The following is a 24,604-nucleotide window of genomic DNA, read 5'->3' as shown; positions in this document are numbered from 1 at the left end:
TGGGTTGCAATAGTTTAGTCTCATTTCCAGGGAAGTCCTTGCAATTCAGTGACTTTCCATAATAACTTCAAAGGAATCTGCCTACCAAGTGACAACTGCCAGTCGCAATGCGTCACACCATGTCCTTGCCGAAAAAGTGCATGCGGTACAGCTCAAAATTCAAATACATCCATTGTTCACATTGCCTCAATGTCGAATGCGTCACATTAAAGGCAGACCTCCAAAACCGACCGCAGGTTTTTGTGGCGAAAAGCCCTACACGTGCGATGCCGTTCAATGATAGACCAGCGTAAGAGCCTTTGGGGCGCCTAAAACTTTTGTCAGCAGCCCTTATGTGTGGGGGGGGCTGCACGATCGGGACAACATCAACCGGTTAAATCCGTATAACAATTTTTAACCGGATTCCGGATAACTGTCCTACCATGTCCTACCATGCCATAAAGTATGTAATATATACTCTATATTACATACACCACGGATACAAAGCTAGTAGAGCGCAGGATCTGTGAGCGACGTGTACGCGTCATCCAACGCCACGAATTGCCGCGCCTTGGACGATTGGTGGAATACAACGGCTGCGACGACTCCCACCAATGCCACCATCACCACCAAAACGGCCAATGAACTACTGGACGACGACGTCGACATCATGTCAGCAAACGCCAGCAGAACAGGAGTGGCGTCCGGGTCGGCGTTCGTGGTCGGGTCCACTTGCGTCGGAATAGGGTTGGGCGGGGCATAATTGGACGGCTGGCAGCGCGAGATAGGTGAGCCCGCCGTCCAGGGGGCTGACACGGACGTGATACTCGCTCCAAACCCAGCGGCTCCATCACAAGCACTGCAGCACGCATAATTCGCGCCCACGTGAAACGTAGTGCCAATGGGGGCGGCGGCAGTGTACTCGGCAGCGGGGAAGATCAAGTTGCCGCCGCTGGCCTGGAAGGGGGCGGCCACACGGCCCCCGGGCGTGTTGAGCCAGGACGGGGTTTTGCAGTTGCCGACACACGTCTCGCCGGTGGGAAAGTACGCGTCGGCCCACGTAGGCCGGTCGCAGTTTTCAAACACAAAGTTCTTGTCCGTGTGAATTGTCACCGAGTTGATCCCAGTTGTGCCGGGCAGCGCCGTGACCCGAATGGACTTGGCCAAGTTGTCCCACCCGACAAGGAAGCTCGGGGTGTCTGCCGTGAGCGAGATGGACGACCCACGTTGGTTGAAGTCCTGGTATAGTGTGACTTTGTACCCCGGGGCCACTTTGAGCGACGAGACGCCGTTGGCCGGGGTCGGCGTGCCCAGGAATCCAGACGGCAGGTCGTACGCGCCCACGGGAAACGATTTCGAGTCGCCCACGTAGCTTGCGTCACGATACACCGTCACAACGTTGGCTTTCAATGTGTCTGTGAAGAAGAAGTCGCAATACACCGACACTTTGGTCACCCCCTGGTTGAGCAACTTGGGGGCGAACTGAAACGTCTGGGGCGTATAATTCGGGGGAGACCCCGTGCTGGCAAAGTCGTCAGCCGAGATGGACCACGCGTAGTCTGACAGCGTAAAGTCCGCGGCCGACAAGGCTTCTCCGTACTTCCACGCGCATTTGACACTGTTGAAAAACCACCGGACGTAGTTTGTGTCTCCAAGAAGCGCGGCGGTGGGGGGAAGAATGGCCTCGATGGGTTTGTCTGATTCAGCGTCCAAGTTGACAATGCGAGCATTGAGGTCATCCACGTCAAAGGCAAACTGCACCACGCCAAAGTCGCTGTGGGGGACGTTGCAGCGGGGCTTGGACACGTACGACCACTGGGGCTGGAACCATTCGTCGACGTTTTGGATCGACTGGTGGCGGTGGTTGTACACGGTCCACGTCACGGCACTGCCCTTTTGGCCGCAGTGCGTCCACGCTTCAAAGGTCACCGTCGTCGCAAAGTCGGTCAAGACGAGGTTTTCGTTGGCACTGTAGCGCTTCCACGTGGGCGGCGTCGTGGTCGACCATCGAAACGACACGAGGCTCGGAGCAGCAGGAAGCGTGAGTCCCGCGATGGGCCCTCCAAGCGCCGTCGTCGAGAATACGCTTTGGATGGGCACCGTGATCGTGTTGCGCACGTCCAAGTCCGCGTCTTGAGCGGCGTTCGACGGCGACCAAAAGTGAATTTGAGTGTTTCCAGCATCGCCGAGCGCAGTGTACGACGGCTCCGCGAACACGGTGGCCGGATCACTGATGAACTGTACGTTGGATGTGAGCGACGGGTTTCCACTGACAGTTGCCGACGCTACCAAATCGTCGGCCGTTGCCGACAACGACACCGTGTTGGCGCACGCGTACTAAAACCAATCAAGCATTTATGAGTACAAAAAATGTGACAATGTAAAAATGGACTGGGGTTGTGTCTTGTGTACGTACAGCGCTGGACGAGGTCACGCCCGACTCGTCGCCTCCGTTTGGCCCGTAGTCGCTGTTCGGGCCATCGGCACCGCTGGTGCAAAGTCCAGTGGCTCCAGAACTTGCACAGCTGAACTGAGACCAGTATTCATACCACTTATACGCAAACGTAACTGTCCGCGTGCACACAGAGGGGGAGTTGAAGAAGTTAGGTGTAATCACATTAGCGGCCAACGGATCCGTGGCCAAAATAGTGCCCACACATCCAGTCGCACCCCCTGCAAAATCTGCCGGGATGAAGTCGCCCAAAGCGGTAGCTAAGGGGCAGCTGAACCAATCGGTGGGCGTCACGGTGTTCGTGTCGTCACACGCAGAACCTCCGGCTGGGAGGGGGGTATTGCAGTTGGCATTGTTGCCACGAGACCCGACAAACGAACTGACTCCATCCAAGTACGCATCCAGCGTGGCAACATTGGCCGCAGACCACGAACCAAGGGCTACCCCCCCTCCGGGGGTAGCAGGGCAAAGGGAGCTGGACTTCGGACGGTATCGATCGGTCACGGTAAAGCACAACTCGCACACGCCACTGTCGACAAAGTAGTCGTGCGCATTCAACTGCACTTTGTACACGCCAGGAGCTGTCGTTAGCGGCGACAAGAGGCTCCACACGCGGTCGTTTCGGTGTTCGTCAAAGTCTTGCCAATGGTACGCCCACTCGGTCGACGGAACCAAAGTACTGGAGGTTGGATCAACGTTCTTGAGGATGCTCACAGATACACGTGGCAACGCAGCCACGGTCGAGGACGCGACTCCAGCTCCATTCGAGTACGTAAACAACGGACTGTCCAAAATGTAATGGTACGCAGAGTGAGGGTACGGCACAGGCTTGAGTAGGTTGCCACTTGCTTGGAGGAACAAGTTCGTACTCGGGGGAAGACACACCCCGGACGAAGCCGTGAAGTGCAGGTCCGTCACAGGTGTCGCCCACGCCGGACACTGGTTGACTGGCACCACTTGACCGAGATTGCCCAGCATCACGCGAAAGTCGTGCTCTTCCCATCGAAGACCATTACTTGTGTGCACCAGTAGCGCCGTCGCCAGTAACGAAGCTGACTTCATCGGTGGTTGCGAGCAAGTTTGGAAATGACAGATATCTAGAACTGAGTAATAACGCTGATCATGAAGATCGCAAGTCAAGGTAGTATCGTCGTATCCGAAACCGCTAGTATTCGAAACGTGACGAATATATAAACCTAAGAGAATGCTGAAACCGTACAACTGAAGCGCTCAATCATCAAATACAGTATGATAATCACGTACACAGGAAAAATCGATTACAACAACAAAAAACTAGGGTTAATCGTGATCGGTGTACACGGTGTTGTTAGTGTACACCATGTTGTTGGCATTCTTACTCTAGGCTGTACGTTAACCCGTACGTACTGCATTCTATCGACCAGTGTAAGCTACGAAAGTTAGCAAGCCCTGCTGTCGACTATACTATATTAACATTATTGATGTTTGAGTTGCAAGATTGATGATGATATTCGTACCTGCCTACTAGTACTTGTCGCTCTCGTGCAAAGGTTGATATGTCGAATGCCGTTACAAAAGCGAAGCAAGTTTAGGAGGTGGTATGTAGTGGGTGGGATTGGTTCCTGGGCTGTTTCGGTATCCTGTTTGCACGAACACAAGGGTATGGTGGAGCTCAATATAATTGAGTTATATTCCCAGCAGTCATTGGATCCAGTATTCCTCGTACTTAGTCAATTCCAACTCGCTGATGGCGAGCTGGTAAGTAGTTGTAGTTGGATGTATTAATACTTAATTTCACTCTAAGATTTGCCGTTTCAGTGTCATAACCACGAAATACTACTGGCTGGCTTATTCAGTGTCTAAATCGTATCACCGTGAGATATGGATGGACCTTACCAAATCATTCTTGCAACAAACACACCATTTGAAATTGAGTTTTCCAAATGTGCGAGTGACATACAAGCATATTCGACCTCTCCAAATCCACCCAAGTACTAAAGTATACTAGTAGTAGGTTGCTGCTCCATCGCGACTTCAAAACGGAATGCAGCACAACTCTAGCAGAGTCTCGACGCACATTAAGAACCAGTCAATTCTGCTAACGTTAGCGAAACCGCCAGCAATTTCCATCCGGTGCTCCAATTCACCACTCAACGCACTCAAACATATCCGTCTAGCACTGGCCAACAAAGTCTAATGAGTACGAGCTCGTCTGTTGTGGACGTGGTAGCCTAGAAACACAAGTCTAATTGCAATGGGGCGTACTAGTACGTCAGTTGTACGTACGCAAACTATTAAAGACTCGAATTCAGTTCCATTCAAAACACATTCTTTTGCGCATCGTTTAGAGCGACGCATCCGTGAGCGATGTGTACGCATCATCCATGACAACGAATTGACGCAACTTGGATTGTTGAAACGCCAGCCCAGCGACAACCGCCACCACCGCAAACACTGCCAACACCCCCAACGCACTTGTGGAAGTCAAAGCTCCTCCCATCGATTCCGCGAACATCATCACGACAGTAGGTACCGCATCTGGGTCGGCGACCACAGTGGGGTCCACTTGCGTGGGGGCGGGGTTGGGTACGGCATAATTGGACGGCTGGCAGCGAGAGATGGGCGAGCCCGCCGTCCACGGCGCCGACACGGCCGTGATTCCTGCGCCAAAGCCAGCAGGGCCGTTGCACGAAGTGCAGCACCCAAAGCTAGTGTCGGTTTGAAACACAGTGGCTACCGCCGTTACGTCGTCCCATTGCCCGGCGGGGAAGATCAAGTTGCCCCCACTGGCCTGGAAGGGGGCCGCCAAGCGTTGGGCCGCCGCAACGTTCCACGACGCAGCACTGCAGCCAGCCACACACGTGTTGTCGACGGGGTAGGACGGGTCGAGGATCGTCGGCACGTCGCAGTTTTCAAACACAAACGTCTTGTCCGTAGAAATATGGACCGTGTTAGGGACGGTGTACCCCACCGTGCCTGGCAAGGCATCGATGCGCAAACTCTTGGCTTCGTTGTTCCAGTTGTCCGAGATGATTCTGGCATAGGGAACGTCGGTCGTGTACGTGATGGACGCGCCTTGGTTGTTGAACTCCTTGAACAACGTGACGCTGTATCCGTTTTCAATGCGCAACGACGACACGCCCAAAATCGGACCTCGAAGCCAGTTGGGCAAGTTGTACGACCCGACGGGATAAGTCTTGGACAGCAATGCGAGGGGCGTGCCGAATGCGCCTTGGTACACCGTCACGACGTCGCTATTCAGCGTGTCGGTAAAGGCAAAATCGCAATACACGGTCACCGTGGTCACCCCCGCGTTGATCAACTTGGGGGCAAACTGAAAGGTCTGGGGGACAAAGTTAGGGGGATTCCCCGCGCTCACAAAGTCACTGGCGTCGATCGCCCACGCATAGTCGGACACTGTAAAGTCTGTAAGCGAGGACGGATTCCCGTACTTCCACGCACACGTGGCCCCGCTGAACCTCCAGTCTACATGGGTTGTGTCCTCGAGGAGGACATCATCGTCCAGTGGGGCACCGTGGATGCCGTTCGGGTTATCCCCCTCGCCGTTCGGACCCAGGTCCACGATGCGCGCATTGAGGTCGTCCAAGTCAAAGGCAAACTGCACCACACCAAAGTCGCTGTGGGGGACGTTACAGCGGGGCTTGGACACGTATGACCACTGGGGCTGGAACCATTCGTCGACGTTTTGGATCGATTGATGGCGATGGTTGTACACATTCCACGAGATCGAGCTGCCCTTTTGGCCGCAATACGTCCACGATTCAAACGTGACCGTAGTCAAGAGATCGGTCAAGACCAAGTTGCCGTTGGCAGAGTAGTCGTTCCAGCCAGAAGCTGTGACGGGGTTGTTGGTGGTCCACCGCCAAAACACCCGCGACGACACGGCGGGCAGGGTTAGCCCGGGAAGGGCGCTTCCAGTGGCAGAGGTGGAAAACACGCTTTGAATGGGCACTGTGACGGGGTTGCGGACGTCCAAGTCGGCATCCTGGCCGGCCACCAACGGCGACCAGAAGTGCACTTGGTTGTTTGAACCGTCGCTGAGCTTGGTGTAACTATCTTCGAAGAACACGCCGCGGGGATCCGAAATAAACTGCGAGTTAGATTGAAGAGCCGCCGCATTCGACGTGAGCGACGCGGTGGTGACCAAGTTGTTGGCCGTAGCCGACAGCGTCACCGTGTTAGCACATTGGTACTAGTCATGGCAATGGTAAGTTGACGCATTATTGCCACAAACAACTTCAATATACGTACGGCACTGGCAGACGTGACGCCCGACTCGTCCCCGCCATACGAAGCATCCGTGCCACTGGTGCATTGACCGGCTGGGGCAGCCGTGCAGCTGAATTGGGTCCAGTACTCGTACCAGTGGTAGTCGAACGTGACTGTGCGCGTGCACTTTCCCGTGTTGAGGTCTCCCCCGGGGCTTTGCAACGTCGAGTCGGTGGCAAATGGATTCGTCGCCAGAATGTTGCGGACGCAGCCAAGGGTGCCAACTCCAGGCGGCGTCGTGGCAAAGTCCGACGTAATGAACGACGGCAAGGTCGTATCCAAGGCGCAATTGAACCAGTCAGAGGGCGTCTTGACCGTCGTGTCCGCACACGCAGGGGCGCCAACTGGAATGGCGGTGTTGCAGTCGCCGTTGTTGCCACGGGAGGTAGAAAAGGCTCCGGCACCATCCAAATACGCATCGAGCGCAGCAACGTTGGCAGCTGTCCATCCCGATCGCACCAATCCCCCGGCGGGGGCAGCGGGGCAGAGCGACGACGACTTGGGACGGTAGTGGTCAGTCACGGTGAAGCACAACTCGCACACGCCGCTATCAACGTAGTAGTCGTGCGCGTTCAAGTCCACTTTGTAGACCCCGGGGTTTCCGACCAACGGACCCACACGACTCCACACACGGGCGTTGCGGTTTTCGTCAAAGTCTTGCCAATGAAACGCGGTTTCAGTGTCCGGGGTCAGCACGTTTACGGTGGGGTCGGCGTTCTTGAGCACTTGCACAGTAATACGAGGCAGGGTAGAGACGGTGGAGGCCGCGACGCCAGCGCCATTGGCGTACGTAAACAATGGGTGGTCGAGCGAGTACGGATACGACGAGTACGGAAACGGAACCGCGTTGAGCCCCACGCCACTTGCAAAGTTGAACACGTTGTTTGCAGGATTCAAGCACACCCCTGTGGCTGCGGAAATGTGGAAGTCTTTGATGGGTGTAGCCCACGCTGGACATTGGTTGATGGCTACCGTTTGGCCTTGGCTGGCTAACAACGCCCGGAAATCTTGCTCTTCCCACTGGGGACCGGTCCCAGCTTGCACGAGCAGCGCTGTTGCAACCAACGACGCAATGGCTTGCTTCATCTTGCTTTGAGAGAAAATGCCACAATGCTACATGACGTGATGTATTAAAAGATCTTGCGATCTTGTGAGCTAGGCCGTTTCAGAAAGCGGATCTTTCGTCACGTTCATTTCGCAATCAAAACCTCACGTTGACTGAAAGTGCTGAATCTAGAAACATGGCGAATCATTCATCCAATGGGACAGATAGTGTCACATGCACATCATTTTGAAGTTGTAGTGCTGCTAGGCCGACGAAACCAACTAAAGTAGTTTGGTATTGCAAAAAACTTGGTAGTTGTTTTTATAGTTAAGGCGAGTTAGCGATGGGGCCATAGTAACCCAACAACGTTATCATGACCATCAAGAGTGTTAATGCTGTGGTCGACTTTGCTGTAAAAATGTATTAACGAAGGAGCAACTATGATCTTAGTGACAAAGACAAACCGATCTTAGCGACACAGACGATGCAATGACAGACCGTTTTTGGAAATCAAAGCGCCTGCAATACTAACTTCGAGGTACAAGATTAAAATATATGAAAACTTGAGTTTGCAGGTACTAGGAACGACAAAGTTAAGTTAGAAAAAAGTATCTCTCTTGATGACGAGAACCTGACGCGATGAGCCACCAATGGATGCCTTGGGCAATCGTAAGGAGCCGTGCACTTTGCATTTCAGAGGTGCCAAGAATATAATAAACGTCAGCTACTACGTAGTACTAGTAATTGACACTGAATACCAGTACACGTAAGCACCCAGTTGACCAGCTTCAGCGGCACACCACTCACCCACCAAACCTCATTTCCCCCTGGCACCTTGATGGCTACAACTGTAACTGGCGAATAATACAAAAATATCGAACCACAAAGATTTCGAATCCGAAACCGCCAATGATTAGCCATGATCCAATGCCATTCAACTTCAAATGCTCGTGCCAGCCATGGCGGTCGTCTTGGCTGCGGAGGTGACGTCCTCTCGGCATCCCTCGCAGCAAATGTCTGCGTTGCTGGCCAGCTTTGGCCCGACATGTCCAACGTGGCATGGATTTGACTATGTGGTGGCAACTCCAGCAGACTGCTTGCCTTGCAACGTGTTTGCGTCTACCTCGTGTTTAGGCGATCACATCGGCTTTGTGCCGTTCCCGTATTCGAGCTACGCGTACGCGCTCGACCACGCACTTTTCCCGGACGGTGGCCTCGATGCAGACAGTGCCGATCTTCTCGTCGGGTCGACCAGACTTCCTCGGATCACTGTGTCCACCCAATTCAGCGCCGACGTTGTAGTAGTACCCCCTCGCGTGTTTTCCAACGTCCACCCCCCCAAGGCGTTCAACTGGAACGACTTTAACCAGCATCGAGACACAATTGTGTGGAACTTGCTGCAAACCCAAGCCGTCCAACCGGGCCTGTACGAGATCGAGCTCGACGCATGGGATTATGTCCAAAGCAGCGGTACGTGCGACGTGTGTCTGTCCATCACGGACGGCTACCGCCCTCAATCTACGTCAGTTTGCCCCGAGTTTGCCGCAACAGAAGACCATGTCGGATGGCGCAAGTATTTTGCCTCGGTACACCAGTTACTCGCTGATGTGACAGCGTTTGCTACTACCCGCACCAACAACGACATTTGTTCGTCTCCGCTTTCGGTCGATGCGACGTGCACGGACACATCGACGCTGACTGGTGTGGACTGGTTTGATTGCCCCATTGACGACGTCGCCACAGCTACACAATGTCTCACTCGCCCCCTGACGGCATGCGCTGCGTCAAAGTTGCTCGCGAATCCATTTGCAGATCCCGACGTCTTGTGCAACCCGTCCGAGGTGTTGGGACCAACCCAATGCCGCCGCCAATGCTCGTTCGACTATGTGTGGAGAGAGCCGTATGTGGTCTATGGCTGTCAGGACACGACGTCTGTGACGCAGTGCGGAAGCGGGTTGGACGTGAATCGAGGTGGCGACATGACCGACGCCGCGTTGTCAGCGGTACAGTACGCCTTGACTATCCATCTACAAGTGTCATTCATTATATGGAGATTGACCCGAAGCGTAAGTAGTTTGGATGCACCCAGATGGTGTCGTTGGCCACCATACCCAGCGATTTCCAAGTGCGTGTTGCCGTCGACGCCAACGTACAAGAGCTTCGCCAGAACGACCAGTTTGTCAAAACCAGTGCCCGACAAGTGCATTTTCGACACGTCGACGGCTATGAACGCCAGTTGCAGCTGCCGATTCAAGATATCGTGACAGTGACGTCGACTCATGATCCAGTGAACAATGCGATTCTGCCCACGACCGAAGCGCCCGTGTATTGGCGGTGGAGCATCAAACATATCACCTCCGGTGACAAACACCACGGAGGCGACGACATCGTTTGGCATGACTGGAGTGCCAACGACTTAGTCACCATCGTTGGTGACGACGACACGACGACCACGGTGGTCATGGCTTTTGAAGCGTGGACTCATTGTGGCCGTGTCTGCGATGCCGTCGAATGGACGGTCGTGTTGGACTGTACCGCAGAGACCACTGCGCCACCCACATATACGACGAAACCGTCGAAACCACCGTCATACTCATCCACCAAGAAACCGACTAGAGCGTCAAAGTACATAACAACCCCGACAACTTCTGCGTACGAGCCAAAAACCCCAAAACCCACCGACACACCAAGCGCGCCTTACTCAACTCCCCCCGACGATGATGACATTTCGTCAACTGTATCACCATCCCCCATCATTCGCACCAATAAACCACCTTACCAAGCTCCGACTACTACCACGGCAATGGTCACAACGCCCCCCCCCACCACGTCTCGAGCTAACGTTAGCTGCCCCCTAGCAGGCGACTCTTTGGTTCGCCCAACGTGGGATAACGCCCCCGTATGTGCTTGGCCATCGGTGGACGTTTTCCTCACCGGGACAGACCAAGGGTGCGTTGCTTGCAATCCATTTGATTCAGCTGCTTGTCCAAGCAGCAATCGCCAGCATATCCCCGTGCCTACCTCGCCATATTCCAGCTGCGACACTGTTCCATCGCGGGCCACCGTCGACATTTCCGTGTATGACCGCCATGGGTCCATCGTAACCCCTACATTGCATGCCACGGACACGGTCCCGTGGCGTGACTACGCGTTGGGGGACCGCCGACCGTCGATTCTGTATTCGCTTTTGCACAGCGGATCCAAGCAGCAACTCCTGCCCGGTCGCTACGATGTCCACTTGGAAGCACATGATGGATTTAGCACCAGTGCAGTTTGCTCCACATGTGTGACAGTGTCGGACCGCTTCCGTCCCCAGTCCCAGCGAGGTTCATGTCCCTTTACTGGCGACTCGTCCGTGTTTCAATTTGTGGGGTGGTCAGCCCACGCATCAGACATCCGCGCTATTTCGTCCCACTTGAATGCGTTTGTCACGTCTCGGCAAAACAACGACGCATGTGGTGACGTTCTCGACGATAATAACGTTATCGCATGTGATGACGTGATCAACGTGACCGTGTCCGATTGGCTCAACTGCCCCGTCGACGCAGGCTACTTGGGTCTAGCCGGGGTATCATCTTCGCCCGGAAACCATTGCGTCCGCGCCGCTCTGATTCGCAATCCATTCGTGGACACAACCGTGTTGGCAGACCCAGCTTCGTTCCTATCCCCGTTGCAATGTACCCGGACGTCGTATGTGTCATATCAATGGCGAGAAGTATGGCTCGACTACAAGTGCGACAACGCCGCCGCCACGGCCATTTGCAGCAGCGGCGCAGATATTGCTCCGTATCGCGGCGGGGACCTCTCGGATGCCACCCTAGATCAAGTACGTCTGCATATGATATGACAACGTTACCGTATCTGATTGATTTGATTTGATACGAATTTCCGGAGTCCCGTTCACAATCAAATCTCGCCACCCAAACGACCATCACGAATCGCTCCCATTGGTTTATCTGAAAATACTTATCGCTGATTGGATACATTATTACATTATTTTCCTTTTTGCTTCGTGTTTTTGTGGAATTGGGAAAGCCAATGAAATTTTGCTGCGAGATTTGGGCTCAGTATTACGAATCGCGCAGAATTGGGGAATTTGTAAAATTCATCGTATATATATATGTCATGCAATCTGCTTGAAATGGACTGAGTGATGGGGAGTACTAGTTTCAATGCGGGGGGACGTTCTCGCTTGCTGCCACGGCCGACGACCTGGTGCGGCTCGCAGATATCCAACCCCACCCTGCCCTTGGCATGACTACTCCAAGCTACATTGCCAACGACACAGACTGGATGTCCTTGGGTTTGTACGCTGATGACGGCGCGCCGCACCAGTTGCACTTTTGGTCGGATTCGACTCTGTCGCTGTCTGTGACGCTGTCGCATGTCCAAGCTGTGTTTACCCCCATTGTGGTCCTCGCCAACGCTGCTCAGCAAGGCGATATACCTCTCCCGACAACCAGCGACGATGACCGCATCGTGTTTTGGAGATATAAGGTCGGTCATCAACCAACTTGGCGCGACTGGCAGTCCAACGATGCGATCGCGTTGGCGGGTCCTCGGACGATCATTCAGTGGGAGGCGTGGACGCACTGCGGGTCCAAGCGCGTCGAGACGGCGGCCACGTGGGAGCTACACGTGCACCTGAAACCAACCCAGTCGTCCAACTACTCGACCACCCAAGACAACAACAATCAACCGGGCAGTTCCAGCGGTGCCACCAATGTTTGGGGCGCCATGGGTAGCAGACACCTCGTCCTGTTGGGAGTTGCACTTGCCTGTGGGTTAATGTAATAAACAATTGCAACTCGTTCGATGGTATTACTATGCTGAAGTTTTGTTTGAAATCATCGTAGGTGCTTTACGTTCATCAGCTCAAATGATGTCTTGAAAACGCTATTTCTAAAAATATTGTAAATTCGATATAAACTTCCAAAAGTCGCGTGGTTTGCCTAATCAATATTGAATCACGCTGGAGTTCTGATTGATTGAATATACTTGTCCTTATTGTAAGAGCCTATCAAATCCACTCAAAATTGGATTAGCCAATCGCGTCGATTCGGCAACGAGATTCGATTCGACGGGGTCTGGACTTCGTATCGAATAATCAACAATAATAATGAATACTGTTCAATCAACGTTCATTCAGTAGCTTATGTTGTAGTGTTATTCATTGTGAAGGTTGGCTTTGCCCATCAACACATATGCTTCCGTCGACATGGAGGCATTGCGCAACGACTTTGCTGGCCACCGCTGTCTCCGTTCTTTAACTAATGATACGCTGCAAAGTGATTCAATATCGGATTGCCATCTCTAGTTGTAGTGACATCAGTGTTAACTTTGGCATGTACTTATATAGTTAGTTGCACGCGAGACTTGCATTATAATTCAGACCACTTTTGCGTGGCCAAGGCCAATTTGAAGTACTCTTTTTACGTTGGCAAACTTTCTGCGACTTGCTTGTGAGTACCCTTGTTTCCTTGCTACTTTACCGGTACAATCGACAGCCCGCTAAATCCGACCTGGCACTCGTTCGTATGTGGCCATCAGTTGCACGACTTGAGTACGTTGCGGCAATTGCTTCGCCCACGCAATTCGAGACGCCGCATCCATAGACGCCTCATCGGCTAGACCGACCTCTTCGTCCCTCCGACACACTTCGTCGATGCCAACACGACAGCTCAACTCGATACCGTTCCCACTTCCTCGTTGCGGAACCACTTGCACACACACGACGTGCACGTGCGTCAAACTGAAAGCGTACAGCTCGACCCGCATCAATTGCTCCGAAACCTGGCCGATGTAGTCGATGGCGAGGGTACCCGCCAAGCAACTTTCGCCGGTCGGCAGGACTCTTAACCCGTGTGGCCTCTGGTCCAACTCGAGTGTCATGGGCACGGACGCAAACCATGGCGTGCACGATTGAATCTGTTTACAAGTAACAACCAAAAATCAAGTCAACAATCAGCGCTACATATGTATGATATGGCTCGGATGATCAATGTAGGTACAGTAGGTAGAATATATACCTGAATGCAATTGCCAGCGCGAGTTTGAGTAAACGCGATCCAGCTGGACGTCCAGCGCAAATACGACATAATAGACAGCGACAATGTCCACTGGTGGAATTGGGTGTGCTGTGGGCGGTACATCCACGTGCCATCCCACACCGATGAGTAACCGAGTATTGTTGATGGTAATATTCCCGGTCGTTTGACTTGGGTCTATGTGAAAACAAAAAAACAACTTTAGGTGACCAAATACTACGCGATTAAATCCCCCCACATGTGTGTATCCTATACAAACAAACACACAGAAGAAGCGACGACTTTGACGGTCCAAAGCTTCGACTACTAGGTCTTTTGGACGGGGGAGATATAGGTCGATGATTATAGATTGGCTGGACTACCACAATAAACGTTTCCCGCAGTTGCGCTACAAATAGCCGATACAAGTGGTTGGTAGGCTGACGAATCGACGGCAAGTGCCGCAGCAGCTCGGGTACAGTACTTGGTCGATTTCGACCTTGTTGTTGTAGTAGCACGGATACTACTTGGGCCTGTAGGATTCCCATGCAGTCGGTGAACAGATGCAATGCGCATTGTTTGTCAAGAACGGCGTCGCCATATCGGATGAGCGTGGCTTGGACGCGGCCGGACGCGTCCCGAAGCGACGAGATCAAGGCAAGTGCGACCTCTAGGTGATGTGGGGATGCCCCAGAGGAATGAAATTGGCTCTGGGGGGGCTGGCGACGGGGGTTATGAGGCAATAACAAACATTGACCGTTCGTGTGGATTCCCTTGGGGGCGAGCCACGACTTTTCAAACGGAGCCCACAACGCCGTGGGAAAGTCGCCCGTTTCTAAAACGTGGAGCAGCCCAAACAACTGAGCCAGGTCGTCCTGATGTTCGGGGATCGAAGGCGGCGTTGGCTGCCGGTGCATCGGATCCAAAGGAATTGGAGGTGGAGCGGCGCTGGGAGTTGTGTGCGACAAGGGGCGGCTGCTGCATGCGATGGCGGAGGTCGTGATATATCCACTAGACGGCACCTTTCGCCGTCGAACGACTGCTCCGTTCTCATCGACGTCGGGGGGTCTGTCTGCCTGATCGTCTTCGTCGGACGAAGTGCCAGAGGTGGAGGGCACCGAGGACGGATCAAGATGTTGGAGGGGTCTTGTGGTGGACGTCCTTTTCGCCGAATTGGACGAAGTCCGTTTTTGTTTCTTGTTGTGCTCGCCGCGATAGCTGGTGATGGTGAACGGCGTGGACGAGGCCACGCCCACCACTCGCCACTGGTCGCGTCGCTGCGTCGTCCCACTTGGGTCAAATACAAACGCCTACCACAAGTTTGAACGTTCATATTGAGTCACTTTGTCTTTTGTAAGTCGTTGTTTCGGGGGCAAAACGTAGATCAGTTTGTATTACCTTGAGGACATGCGCCGACGTCCGCTGCGTTCGACTCCGCCCGCTTTTCCACCCGTAATGCCACCCATCGCCCTTCTTCTCGTCGAATTGGAAGCTCCACATGTTGGCCTACGACCATCAGTATAACAATCTGTGGTCCAAGTTTATTTCGCTGGTTGCCAAGACCTCACAACATCGTAGACTACGATTGTTTTCATTAGTATTGGAACGTACCTCGGCCCACTCGACATGCCCTGGAATCCACGTACGGAATGGTGTGCCGCGAGAGCGGAGGTCATCCAACACTGCGGACGCCGGGACGCTGTCACCGACAGCCCAGTCTACGTCTTCTTCGAGCTGGGAGAACTTGGCATACGCCACCAAGATACGGCCATTGTCATAGGCACCTGAAGGAGCGGCGGCGGTTGTCGCGTCGATGGTCGTGATCGCCGTGGGCGTACAGGTAGTTATAGTTTGCACGTGGAGGCTGAGGCTGCACCCGCAGTTGCGGTAGTGAATGTGTCGGGGACAACAGTGTGGAAAGCAGCGTAGAATCTGGCCAAGCATTATAAAACACACACACGTTGTACTCGACGGTGTCTAGTATCTATCGTACATACCTTTTGGCCTTGGGACTTTTGACATCTATTCAATTCGCCAGCCTCTTTCGTTAGGTGGTGGCACGATTCTATATATATATATATATACAGGCGGAATCAACCCCACGACTAGATACATACATACCGGACATATGACGGCTGGAAGAGCTTGTCGTGGACGCAGTTGGCCAGATACAGCGAACACTGGACATGCATGTCCAGCTCGCCAACTAGTCCAACTGAAACCGTCGTGTATTATTGGGATATTGGCACTTTGCAGTCCAACATCGTGGAAGAAGATAATTGTAGACCGGAAATTCGAATGTTGAAGTGGCAATGAACACGCGATTTGATTGGCCATCCAAGATCCACGTTGAAACGGCACGTTGTATATACACTTTCCAGCCGTCCATGTTGGCATTCATTCGTGTGTGGACTAGAATTGCACACTGTCGTAGTTTCACCATACAATCGTCGTATACTATTACAATAGTACGAGTAGTTCATAGTATACAGTACTTACTCCTTTCAGACGAGTTTGGGCTGCAAGTGATTTCTTGCTTTGCAGAATGTGGACGTGGTTCCATGTTTATCATAACGTGCGTTCAGAAGAGATACAGTATGGCGAATACTACTGTAACTATATATTAATAATAGTACTGGTATATGAAACGATCAAAGATTTCGGTGGTTATATTGAAGCGATTTCAAGCCACGATACAGTCTGGACAGAGAGGATGTTGGCGTACAAATGTGTTTTCGTATTTGGATTTGATCGTTGCCAGCTACTAACGTGAGGACTAAACTAGTACACCGTTTTTGGTGGTGGCAACTGTTTGTACTGTATATACAGCTACTTAACTATTACCTAGTACCCCGGAGTACTATTAATATACCTAGTACTAGTAATAGTTCAACTGTAAAATTAATCACGAATCGATACGATTGGCTAATCCATTTTTGAGTAACTGTGATTGGCTCTTACAGAAAGGTCCAGTATATATACAGCCAATCAGACGTTTTCTATCGTGATTCCAATTGTGAATACAAAACCACCATGCGAATTGTGAACGTTTACTGCATCTTAGCGAATTTACAACCAATCGACGCGATCTTCTTAATATGTTATGACGGGACCACCAAAATGCTATGGGATTCTCCACATGCGACAAGGGACACGCGTGGTGGGAGCCACATGGGGGGATGCACGACATCGGTAGTTCCATCGTGAGGCAGGATTTGGCCTTGATTGTTGCTGCCCCACATCTACATACATATACACATACACCATGTAACCAAAAATTCATCCATATATATATATATATATATCATCTATCTGTATTTTACAATATTAAAACTGGAGCGACATGGAGAATGAGTGAATCAACAACTAAATGAACCCAAGAATCGGGGCAAAAGTAGTATGTAGCGAATCCGAAATATTGCTGGAAACCACCAACAACATCAAATTAGTGTGTGGCTTCAATTAGTGTGATACCACCATTCACCACAGGGCAACCCTTTCTATCCAAAACGTTTCAAACAAAACCGATTGATTTGGCGAATCCGATATCAAAAGTCCAATATATGGGGTAACAACAACACACAAACTCGATTCGTCTGTGGCATATCTAATACATACTGTATATATATATATATATATATATATATATATATATATACGTATACACCGTCGTCGTCATATTCGATATATTTGAGGTAGTTGGCCTATAATACCGTACCATAACACGGCCCGTTGAAGCCACAATGGCGCAGTGCGTGGGACCACATGCAATCGCCACGCCAGGTACCCATGCATCATCATCGGATTGGGCGATTGGAAGGGGGCGGAACTCAGTGGACGGCGGCGGCGCAGCGTCGGCATGCACGAGGACCTGACCAGTGTAGAGCACTTGGCCAGACTGGAGCAATACGCACGTGTAGCCAGCGCCTCCACCCACAGCCGTCACAACCATCGGCTCTTGGTCGTCGTCGTCGTTTTGGGTGAGCTGCATCACCTACCGTGTCACATAGTTGTGATAGAGCCAAATGTAAACCATGTCACACATGGTTTTGTGTGTACAGTAGAGTCTAAACTGGAGCGACATGGAGAAGGAACATGAAATCAGTGTACAGGCAAATCAATAGTTGACAAAAAGTAATATTTTGAGCCACGCAGATTGCAGAAAACCAGAGTCAATATGTAATTAGTGTGTGACTCTAATTAGTGTGATTGGCATCACTTCAAAATTCAGTACAAATAATCGATCGATGGGTTTAGCAAAGCGCCACACAAGGTCAAATTTGGAGTATAAGGACAATATGGCCAACTACTACTAGTACTACTACTCGTACTACTTCTTACTACGAGCGTAGAATGAATCGATGACGTTGTATTGTCTTAATCGATTCGAAAATGGAGCCCTCTGCAGAATCCAATGTCTTAGAGAATGAAATAAAGATCCGCCTGAGCCAATCATATCACGTCATGTCGAATATATTCTGCCAATCCAAACGTTTTTTGATTCGGCTCAGTCCTTCCACATTGGGTGAAACCAGATATATACTAATCTCTCTATATAGTATAGTGTGTACAAGATTAAATAGTATCAATCATAAGTCCAAATTTGGGTAAAAGGACCTAGTTAGTACCTGCGTGGGAACAGACACATCCATGTACGACCCCAGACCCAGTTGACCAGTGTGCCCACATCCCCATACAAACAACGCGCCGTCCTAACACCGAGTTCGAGAATGTTATAACATGTTATAACTGTTATAACGTACTCGCGAAATCACCATGGAATGGTTGGTGCCGGCGGCCACCTGCATCGCTGCGCCAGGTCTAGTATCGAGGCCCCCCCCACCCTACAAGAACTTTTTTTACTCTACACGATAGGTTTGAATCAAACACGTACATCCAAAGGAACATGTCGTCGCTCGAATCGGCGATTTCGACCTCCCCAGTCTTGTTCAATGCGCCTTGGTATGGCCTGCACACAATATAACACAAATAACATAAATATATATATACATTCGGCCACGAATATTTTTTATAAAACCACTATAAAACGTGTTCCCTACTTGTGACACGGTGTCGTCCACATCTCGCTGGCCAAGTTGATCGAATCGATTGCTTCCCCACGAATACACTTGTCCAGACGATGTCACAGCCAGCGAGTGGACGGCACCGCATGCGACAGCGCTAATATACACGCCACACAGCGCTATACAGCAAATCCAATAGTTATACCTTAAGTAGTTTTATAAAAGAACGAGGTAGGAATACCGTCAATTAAAACGGGGGTTGCTATTGAGTCGTCAGATGGCGCAGCGTGTCCCAGCTGTCCATTTGCATTCATGCCTACAACGAGCCACGGATATAAATATAATAATGAATAAATAAGATATATTTATACATTTCCATGCGATACGGTATTTATCGAGTTGTTTGAAATATATATATTATTACCCCAAGAATACACGTGGCCGTGCAAATCACACGCCAAGACGTGCCACCCGCCGCAAGACACTTGAACCACGTGAGATAGTTGCGGGACCCTGGTTGGGACTTGCATGTTGTTTCGATCTGCAACTCCCAAACGACCTCCACTTGCATCGCCCCACGTAAACAAATGACCGTTGTCTACATGCACTCCACACTCGTTAACGTCTAATTTGAATGGCGTGGCCCCTATGTAGAATATTCGAAATTTCCGATATATGGTGAATTCAGAAGGATTGTCAAATCGATTCGACAAAGCCGAATCGAATGTCTCAAGAGAATGGATCAAATAACCGCCTAAGCCAATCAAATCACGTAATTATGTTGAATTTCGGCCAATCGAAACTACTGACACGCCACACTCGTTAACGTCATATTTGAATGGCGTCGCCTCTATAAAGGCAGAATATCCGAAATTTGCCATATATATGGTGAAAAAACAGTAAGTAGGATTGTCAAATCGATTCAAAACTGAAGCCCTCCGCAGAATCGACTGTCTCAAGAAAATGAACGAAATAACCGTCTAAGCCAATCAAATCACGTAACTCTGTTGAATTTTGACCAATCCAAAGTACTGATTCATTTCCGTCATATATACTAAACATTGTCTAGTAGACTAGTTTGTACCAGCTTCAAAATAGGGTTCTAGCTAATTGACTCACAGTCCATAAAGTAACATTATTCTTGCATGTAAAACAAGAGACTACCTGTGACGACCCCAAACCATCGAGCCCCGCACGCTACATGCCGTATAGTGTGTGGGAAATGAAACGGATGGTCGTGAAACGAAGCTGCTGAACCCAACACGTGGCAACAACTGGATGACGTGGCAGCGTCTCGAGTGAAACTAGCTAAGTAACTCTGTTTGCCTTGAATCGAGACTGGCATAGCCACGCGGCCCAATGGGGCGATTGGTGAGTGAGATGAAGTAAACCACTCCAGTGCCACTTGGAAATTTGCCAGTGCAAACCTACCCACACATTTTTTTCATGGTTCAAACATCACAAGTCTATAATTTATATTTCCATGTCTAGCTAGGTCATTTATAGCTATTTCATACGAATGACGAAACACTCCTTTGAATAACATTAGTATATATATATATATATACCAGTTGGTCCAGATAAGTAGATCAAAAGTTCGAATTATATTTTCATTTATATATTTTCACAGCTCAGGTATTTCATACGAATGACGACATACTACTTTTGAACAAAATCAGTATATATATATATATATATACACCTTAGTTGGTTCAAAATTACTCAAGTCGATCCAAAGTCGAAATATATATTTTCATATATTATAATTTTTTCCATGTACAGCTATTTCATTTGAATGACGAAATATACTCCTATTTTTTAATACATTCGTAGATATATATATATATCGGTGAACGTATATACGTACCCCAACGCTGACACGGACGAGTTGACAAAGTGGTAGTCTTCAATATACGAGATAATAGCCGCGAGTGGAAAAGCTGGGCGTTGCTTAGACACTTGCACGAGTATATACAGCAACTGGTCCAGCACGTCGTCTGTGCTCAAGAGTTGCTGCTTGGGAGGCGCAGCAACGCGCCGATGTCGCGCTAGGTGGCGGCTGATGGCTTCATTTAGACAGGTCAGTGCACGCTTAAGCTGCATGAGCATGGCCAGAGGAGTATGGCAATGTATGTGGGTGTGGGCGATCAAGTCGATGGCTTGGCGTTGCTCGCACTATAAAATATAGACGGTAAAGCAACTAGTTTAGCAACGTTCTGGATATATATATTTAGCAACGTTCTGGATATATATATTTAGCAACGTTCTGGATATATATATATATATATATAGCACAACAACTTGAAGACCATATATTGGATTATGTATGGGGAAATCGATTCGAATCGACAAAACGAGATAAGGGAATTGTTTGTTTTACTTGAAACTCACGGGAAATGTTAAAGTCCTGCGGCGTAGCCATTTCCAGGCGACGCCACGCAGTGTGTACCGCATCGTCTTTACTGCGACACCTAGTAATAATCAAAACCATATTTATGAGACGAGTTTAAGTATAATGAAATCACAGGAATATTAAAAACCATGATGAGACGATGTTAACTATAACGAAATTACATGAATATTAAAAACCATTATGAGACGATTTTAAATAGAACACCTCAATGCCGTATTATGAATATATTAATGCCCAAGGAAAATAGATTGCATCGCGAACGCAATCGAAACAATTGGCAGTGTATGCGTACTAGTAAGGTAAAGCCTTTTTGTGTTGTGTCATGCCTAATTTTTGACGCAATATATTTCTGGAAATCCTTTGAATTTCGTAAATCTGAAGGCATATGAGGAAAATATAATTCGAGCACTATTTTATAGTTCCTTTTTGATAATAAAACAACGGAATATGTGTTGTTTGTATAGGATTATAAGGAGCGGTCGTAAAGGTCGGAATAAAAGTTTGATTTTCTATTTCTCGGACAGTGATTTTATCTTGATTTTTGTATTGTGGAATAAAAATATGCACTATTTATGTTTATTTTATTGCAGTCCGAGAAATTGATTCTGTCCGAGAATTCGATGCGTTCGTTACCTTAGTATAGACTTTTCCAATTCAGTTCGATGCAGTGTCTAATTTAGTACTACTAGTAATGCCTAAAGATATACACTAGTAGGCAATATGCATAGTATGTAGCCAATCCGATTACAGAAAATCAACAGCATCATCATCCACACATCAAGTTTGTATGTGACTTCCAAATCGTGTGATATTTACAATCACCCCCAGACAACTCTTTATATACAAACTTCAGTATAACGAATCGATCGAAGAAGATCAATAGATAGTTGGCGAATTAGCACACAAACAAATAATATTTGGATAACAAAACGAGGAGATGGATTAATATATTTTGATGACCTGGCCACGACAGCAGAAAACGCCACGTCATGGACTTGCTCCATCAAATACGATTCGACCGCCTGCGCGAGCTGAATTTGGCGGTGCCTATCCACAGATATATAAATTACTAATACAAACGCCCAGAAATCCATACTGGGAGTGCGCTGCTATGAGCAGCGCCGCATCCGTGTCCAATGTGCCGTTGTCGTCCAGGAGGTTCACGCATGTCGTCCATACATGGCGGAGTCGTCGGGGCGTCAAATAGTGTTCTGTCGAAATATAATTTTATATTTTTATAAATTACATATTGTGTATTTTTCAGTCACATGGAGAATCAAGATTAAATCAACCCAACACCAAATGTATTCCAGAATCATTGGCAGAAGTAATATTGAGCCAAAAATACATCACATGGCAGGAAACCATAGCTTCCATACGTCGAATTCGAGTATGACTTTAATTAGTGTGATAATACCTATCTTTACCACAGGAGATCTTGTGACATATAAATCTTTCAGTACAAAGAATCGATGGATAGATTGGGCGATTCAGCACAAAAGTCAACCAACTTTTGGGTAAAACGCCAATATATTTCACACAATGTTGTTCCCTTCGATTATTCGAAAGAATTGGGAAAGGGTGCGTGCGCCATCGAATGCACCCAATCGATCGACCAATCACAACCCATAAAATGAACCAACTAGCCAATCAAATACGTTTCTCGCTTCAACTTTTCCACATCGAATTACTAGTATGTGACTTCAAAGATATTCTAGTAATAAGTAGTACTAGTCATTACTCGTATACGGCAATTGTTCATTATACAAGACCTCATATGCGCTTTCCTCATGTTCGCAGTAGCAACTAATCCATACTCTACCCTTTTTTACAAAAGGTTGGCCAATATATATATATATTGTGGATTCGGTACAAATTTCCAGACCCCGTCGAATCGAATCTCGCCGCCGAATCGAATCGCGAATCGACGCTATTGGCTAATCCATTTTTGAGTGGATTTGATTGGCTCTTAAAGAAAAGACAAGTATATTCAAAGAACTCAGCGTGATTCAATGTGGTTTCAACAAACCAATGTTGGAACTTTATAGCGAATTCACAATACTAGTACTAGTATTATGTGTTCTACTCATAATTTTCTCGGGCGGTTTGTTGAATGAACCGCCGAACAATAATCGCCGGACCTTCGAAATTTCATATAAAACGAGTTGAAGAGGTATCTTTGTGACTGCAATACAGAAATCAATCTTTTTAGCCAATCAAATTGCAACATATATTCTTTGTAGCCAATCATACTCGTTTGCTCGATTACTTGGCGATTTCATCAACCCCCAACATGGTCAAATTTGACTGAAAAGCCCAATATATATGAAAAGCGTAGACGGGTGGATGATGTGCATCATATACGTACGGGGGGGTTTCCTAGAGCTTAACAAGTCTTGGACAAATACATCGATCGACGAAAACACGGGCGCCGATTCCGGGTACGCGCGAATCATGGCAATGTATCGGCGAAACGTGGCGCGGTCCATCTCTCCCATGTCTTCAGGGACCGCCACGCCGCCTACGAGTGGTCGATTGATGTGCAGGATCATGCACTACAAGCATGGCACGAGAGGTTAGTTGGAGCTTTGGATGGTACATTGGCGTACTAATATGGAGATGCATTACCTGGTACGCGTCCGGAGGAGTCATGGCTGGATGGGAGTACGCGTCGGTCATGACGATACGGACAGTGCGGCCGGGATGGCTGTCGAGTCCAGGTTTCGTGAGGAGGTAGCTGCCAGCAATCGCCACGTAGGTCCCTGCCAGACAGGGATGGCTCGGTGAGGTGACGAAGAGAACCGACGTGTAGATAGCTGTACCATCAAGAGTTTGGTACTGGCCCACTGCGGCGTCGGCTACCAGCACGTGCGAGTACAGATCGGCGAGCGTCACGTCGCTGGTGAGAAGGGATAGACTTTGTGGCACACACACGAGGAACTTGATGGACGATGGCGGGGTGTCCGTGCGCGGAGGATTCAGGTTGATGACATGCCGCAAGAGCAATGGAAAATGGAGCTCCACCGCGGCCAGGAACGGGTTGGTTGTCGCCGCCGCCGCTGTCCCACCTGCTGCTGCGGTCGACCACATCGAAAACATTTGTGAGAACGAAGAATGTTGGTCCTTTCAACCTGTACTTCTTAAGTACAAGATAATGATGTGAGAATTGGTTTCAAGCTGAAACCGCCAAGTGCACTTTGGAAACTGCTTACCAGTATTAATCGTAAGTTTATTGCTTTCTCATACTCCGACGTTAGGGCGTTATATTTAACCAAGCCAGGAATCCCTGACAAGGTATTTTTGAACAGCTACAGTACTACCGGTAACTGATGTGCCAATTGTGCCGACTTATTCATCCAATCAAACCCTAAATCGATTTTCATTGGACAAAATGCA

General features: G+C 49.4%; 5 protein-coding genes across 6 annotated transcripts; 1 reads left to right on the top strand and 4 right to left on the bottom strand.

Moving 5' to 3' along the window:
* Positions 1 to 380: 380 nt before the first annotated feature.
* H257_15971 (hypothetical protein) lies at positions 381 to 3,522 on the bottom strand. The gene is made up of 2 exons (XM_009844280.1): positions 2,396 to 3,522; positions 381 to 2,316 (listed from the first exon to the last, which is right to left on the bottom strand). The coding sequence occupies exons 1-2, from the start codon at positions 3,491 to 3,493 to the stop codon at positions 487 to 489; spliced, it is 2,928 nt and encodes a 975-aa protein (XP_009842582.1). The 5' UTR covers positions 3,494 to 3,522; the 3' UTR covers positions 381 to 486.
* Positions 3,523 to 4,613: 1,091 nt separating this feature from the next.
* On the bottom strand, positions 4,614 to 7,852 carry H257_15970 (hypothetical protein). The gene is made up of 2 exons (XM_009844279.1): positions 6,683 to 7,852; positions 4,614 to 6,623 (listed from the first exon to the last, which is right to left on the bottom strand). Exons 1-2 carry the CDS (start codon positions 7,784 to 7,786, stop codon positions 4,755 to 4,757), a joined length of 2,973 nt encoding a protein of 990 aa, XP_009842581.1. The 5' UTR covers positions 7,787 to 7,852; the 3' UTR covers positions 4,614 to 4,754.
* An 840-nt stretch (positions 7,853 to 8,692) lies between these two features.
* H257_15969 (hypothetical protein) lies at positions 8,693 to 12,563 on the top strand. Its single transcript, XM_009844278.1, has 3 exons — positions 8,693 to 9,748; positions 9,820 to 11,571; positions 11,913 to 12,563. Exons 1-3 carry the CDS (start codon positions 8,705 to 8,707, stop codon positions 12,537 to 12,539), a joined length of 3,423 nt encoding a protein of 1,140 aa, XP_009842580.1. The 5' UTR covers positions 8,693 to 8,704; the 3' UTR covers positions 12,540 to 12,563.
* Positions 12,564 to 13,130: 567 nt separating this feature from the next.
* On the bottom strand, positions 13,131 to 16,008 carry H257_15968 (hypothetical protein). Its single transcript, XM_009844277.1, has 7 exons — positions 15,893 to 16,008; positions 15,769 to 15,793; positions 15,383 to 15,703; positions 15,170 to 15,277; positions 14,155 to 15,081; positions 13,775 to 13,969; positions 13,131 to 13,673 (listed from the first exon to the last, which is right to left on the bottom strand). The coding sequence occupies exons 1-7, from the start codon at positions 15,961 to 15,963 to the stop codon at positions 13,257 to 13,259; spliced, it is 2,064 nt and encodes a 687-aa protein (XP_009842579.1). The 5' UTR covers positions 15,964 to 16,008; the 3' UTR covers positions 13,131 to 13,256.
* An 803-nt stretch (positions 16,009 to 16,811) lies between these two features.
* Positions 16,812 to 24,310, bottom strand: H257_15967. Of its 2 annotated transcripts, XM_009844276.1 has the most exons (16): positions 24,031 to 24,310; positions 23,837 to 23,970; positions 23,577 to 23,763; positions 22,305 to 22,419; positions 22,169 to 22,255; positions 21,176 to 21,266; positions 20,663 to 20,970; positions 19,960 to 20,222; positions 19,220 to 19,393; positions 19,037 to 19,111; positions 18,832 to 18,974; positions 18,666 to 18,740; positions 18,535 to 18,615; positions 18,400 to 18,483; positions 17,490 to 17,765; positions 16,812 to 17,013 (listed from the first exon to the last, which is right to left on the bottom strand). In XM_009844276.1, the coding sequence occupies exons 1-16, from the start codon at positions 24,305 to 24,307 to the stop codon at positions 16,873 to 16,875; spliced, it is 2,511 nt and encodes an 836-aa protein (XP_009842578.1). In that variant the 5' UTR covers positions 24,308 to 24,310; the 3' UTR covers positions 16,812 to 16,872. The 2 variants fall into 2 exon arrangements, with proteins under 2 accessions (XP_009842578.1, XP_009842577.1); XM_009844275.1 differs by lacking the exons at positions 16,812 to 17,013; positions 17,490 to 17,765 and having other exon boundaries at positions 18,331 to 18,483.
* Between the last annotated feature and the right edge of the window lie 294 nt (positions 24,311 to 24,604).

Source organism: Aphanomyces astaci (assembly GCF_000520075.1).
Source record: "Aphanomyces astaci strain APO3 unplaced genomic scaffold supercont1.77, whole genome shotgun sequence".
Classification (NCBI taxonomy): Eukaryota; Oomycota; class Saprolegniomycetes; order Saprolegniales; family Verrucalvaceae; genus Aphanomyces; species Aphanomyces astaci.
Note: the sequence above shows the minus strand (reverse complement) of the source record. Positions and strands in the feature narration are given on the sequence as shown.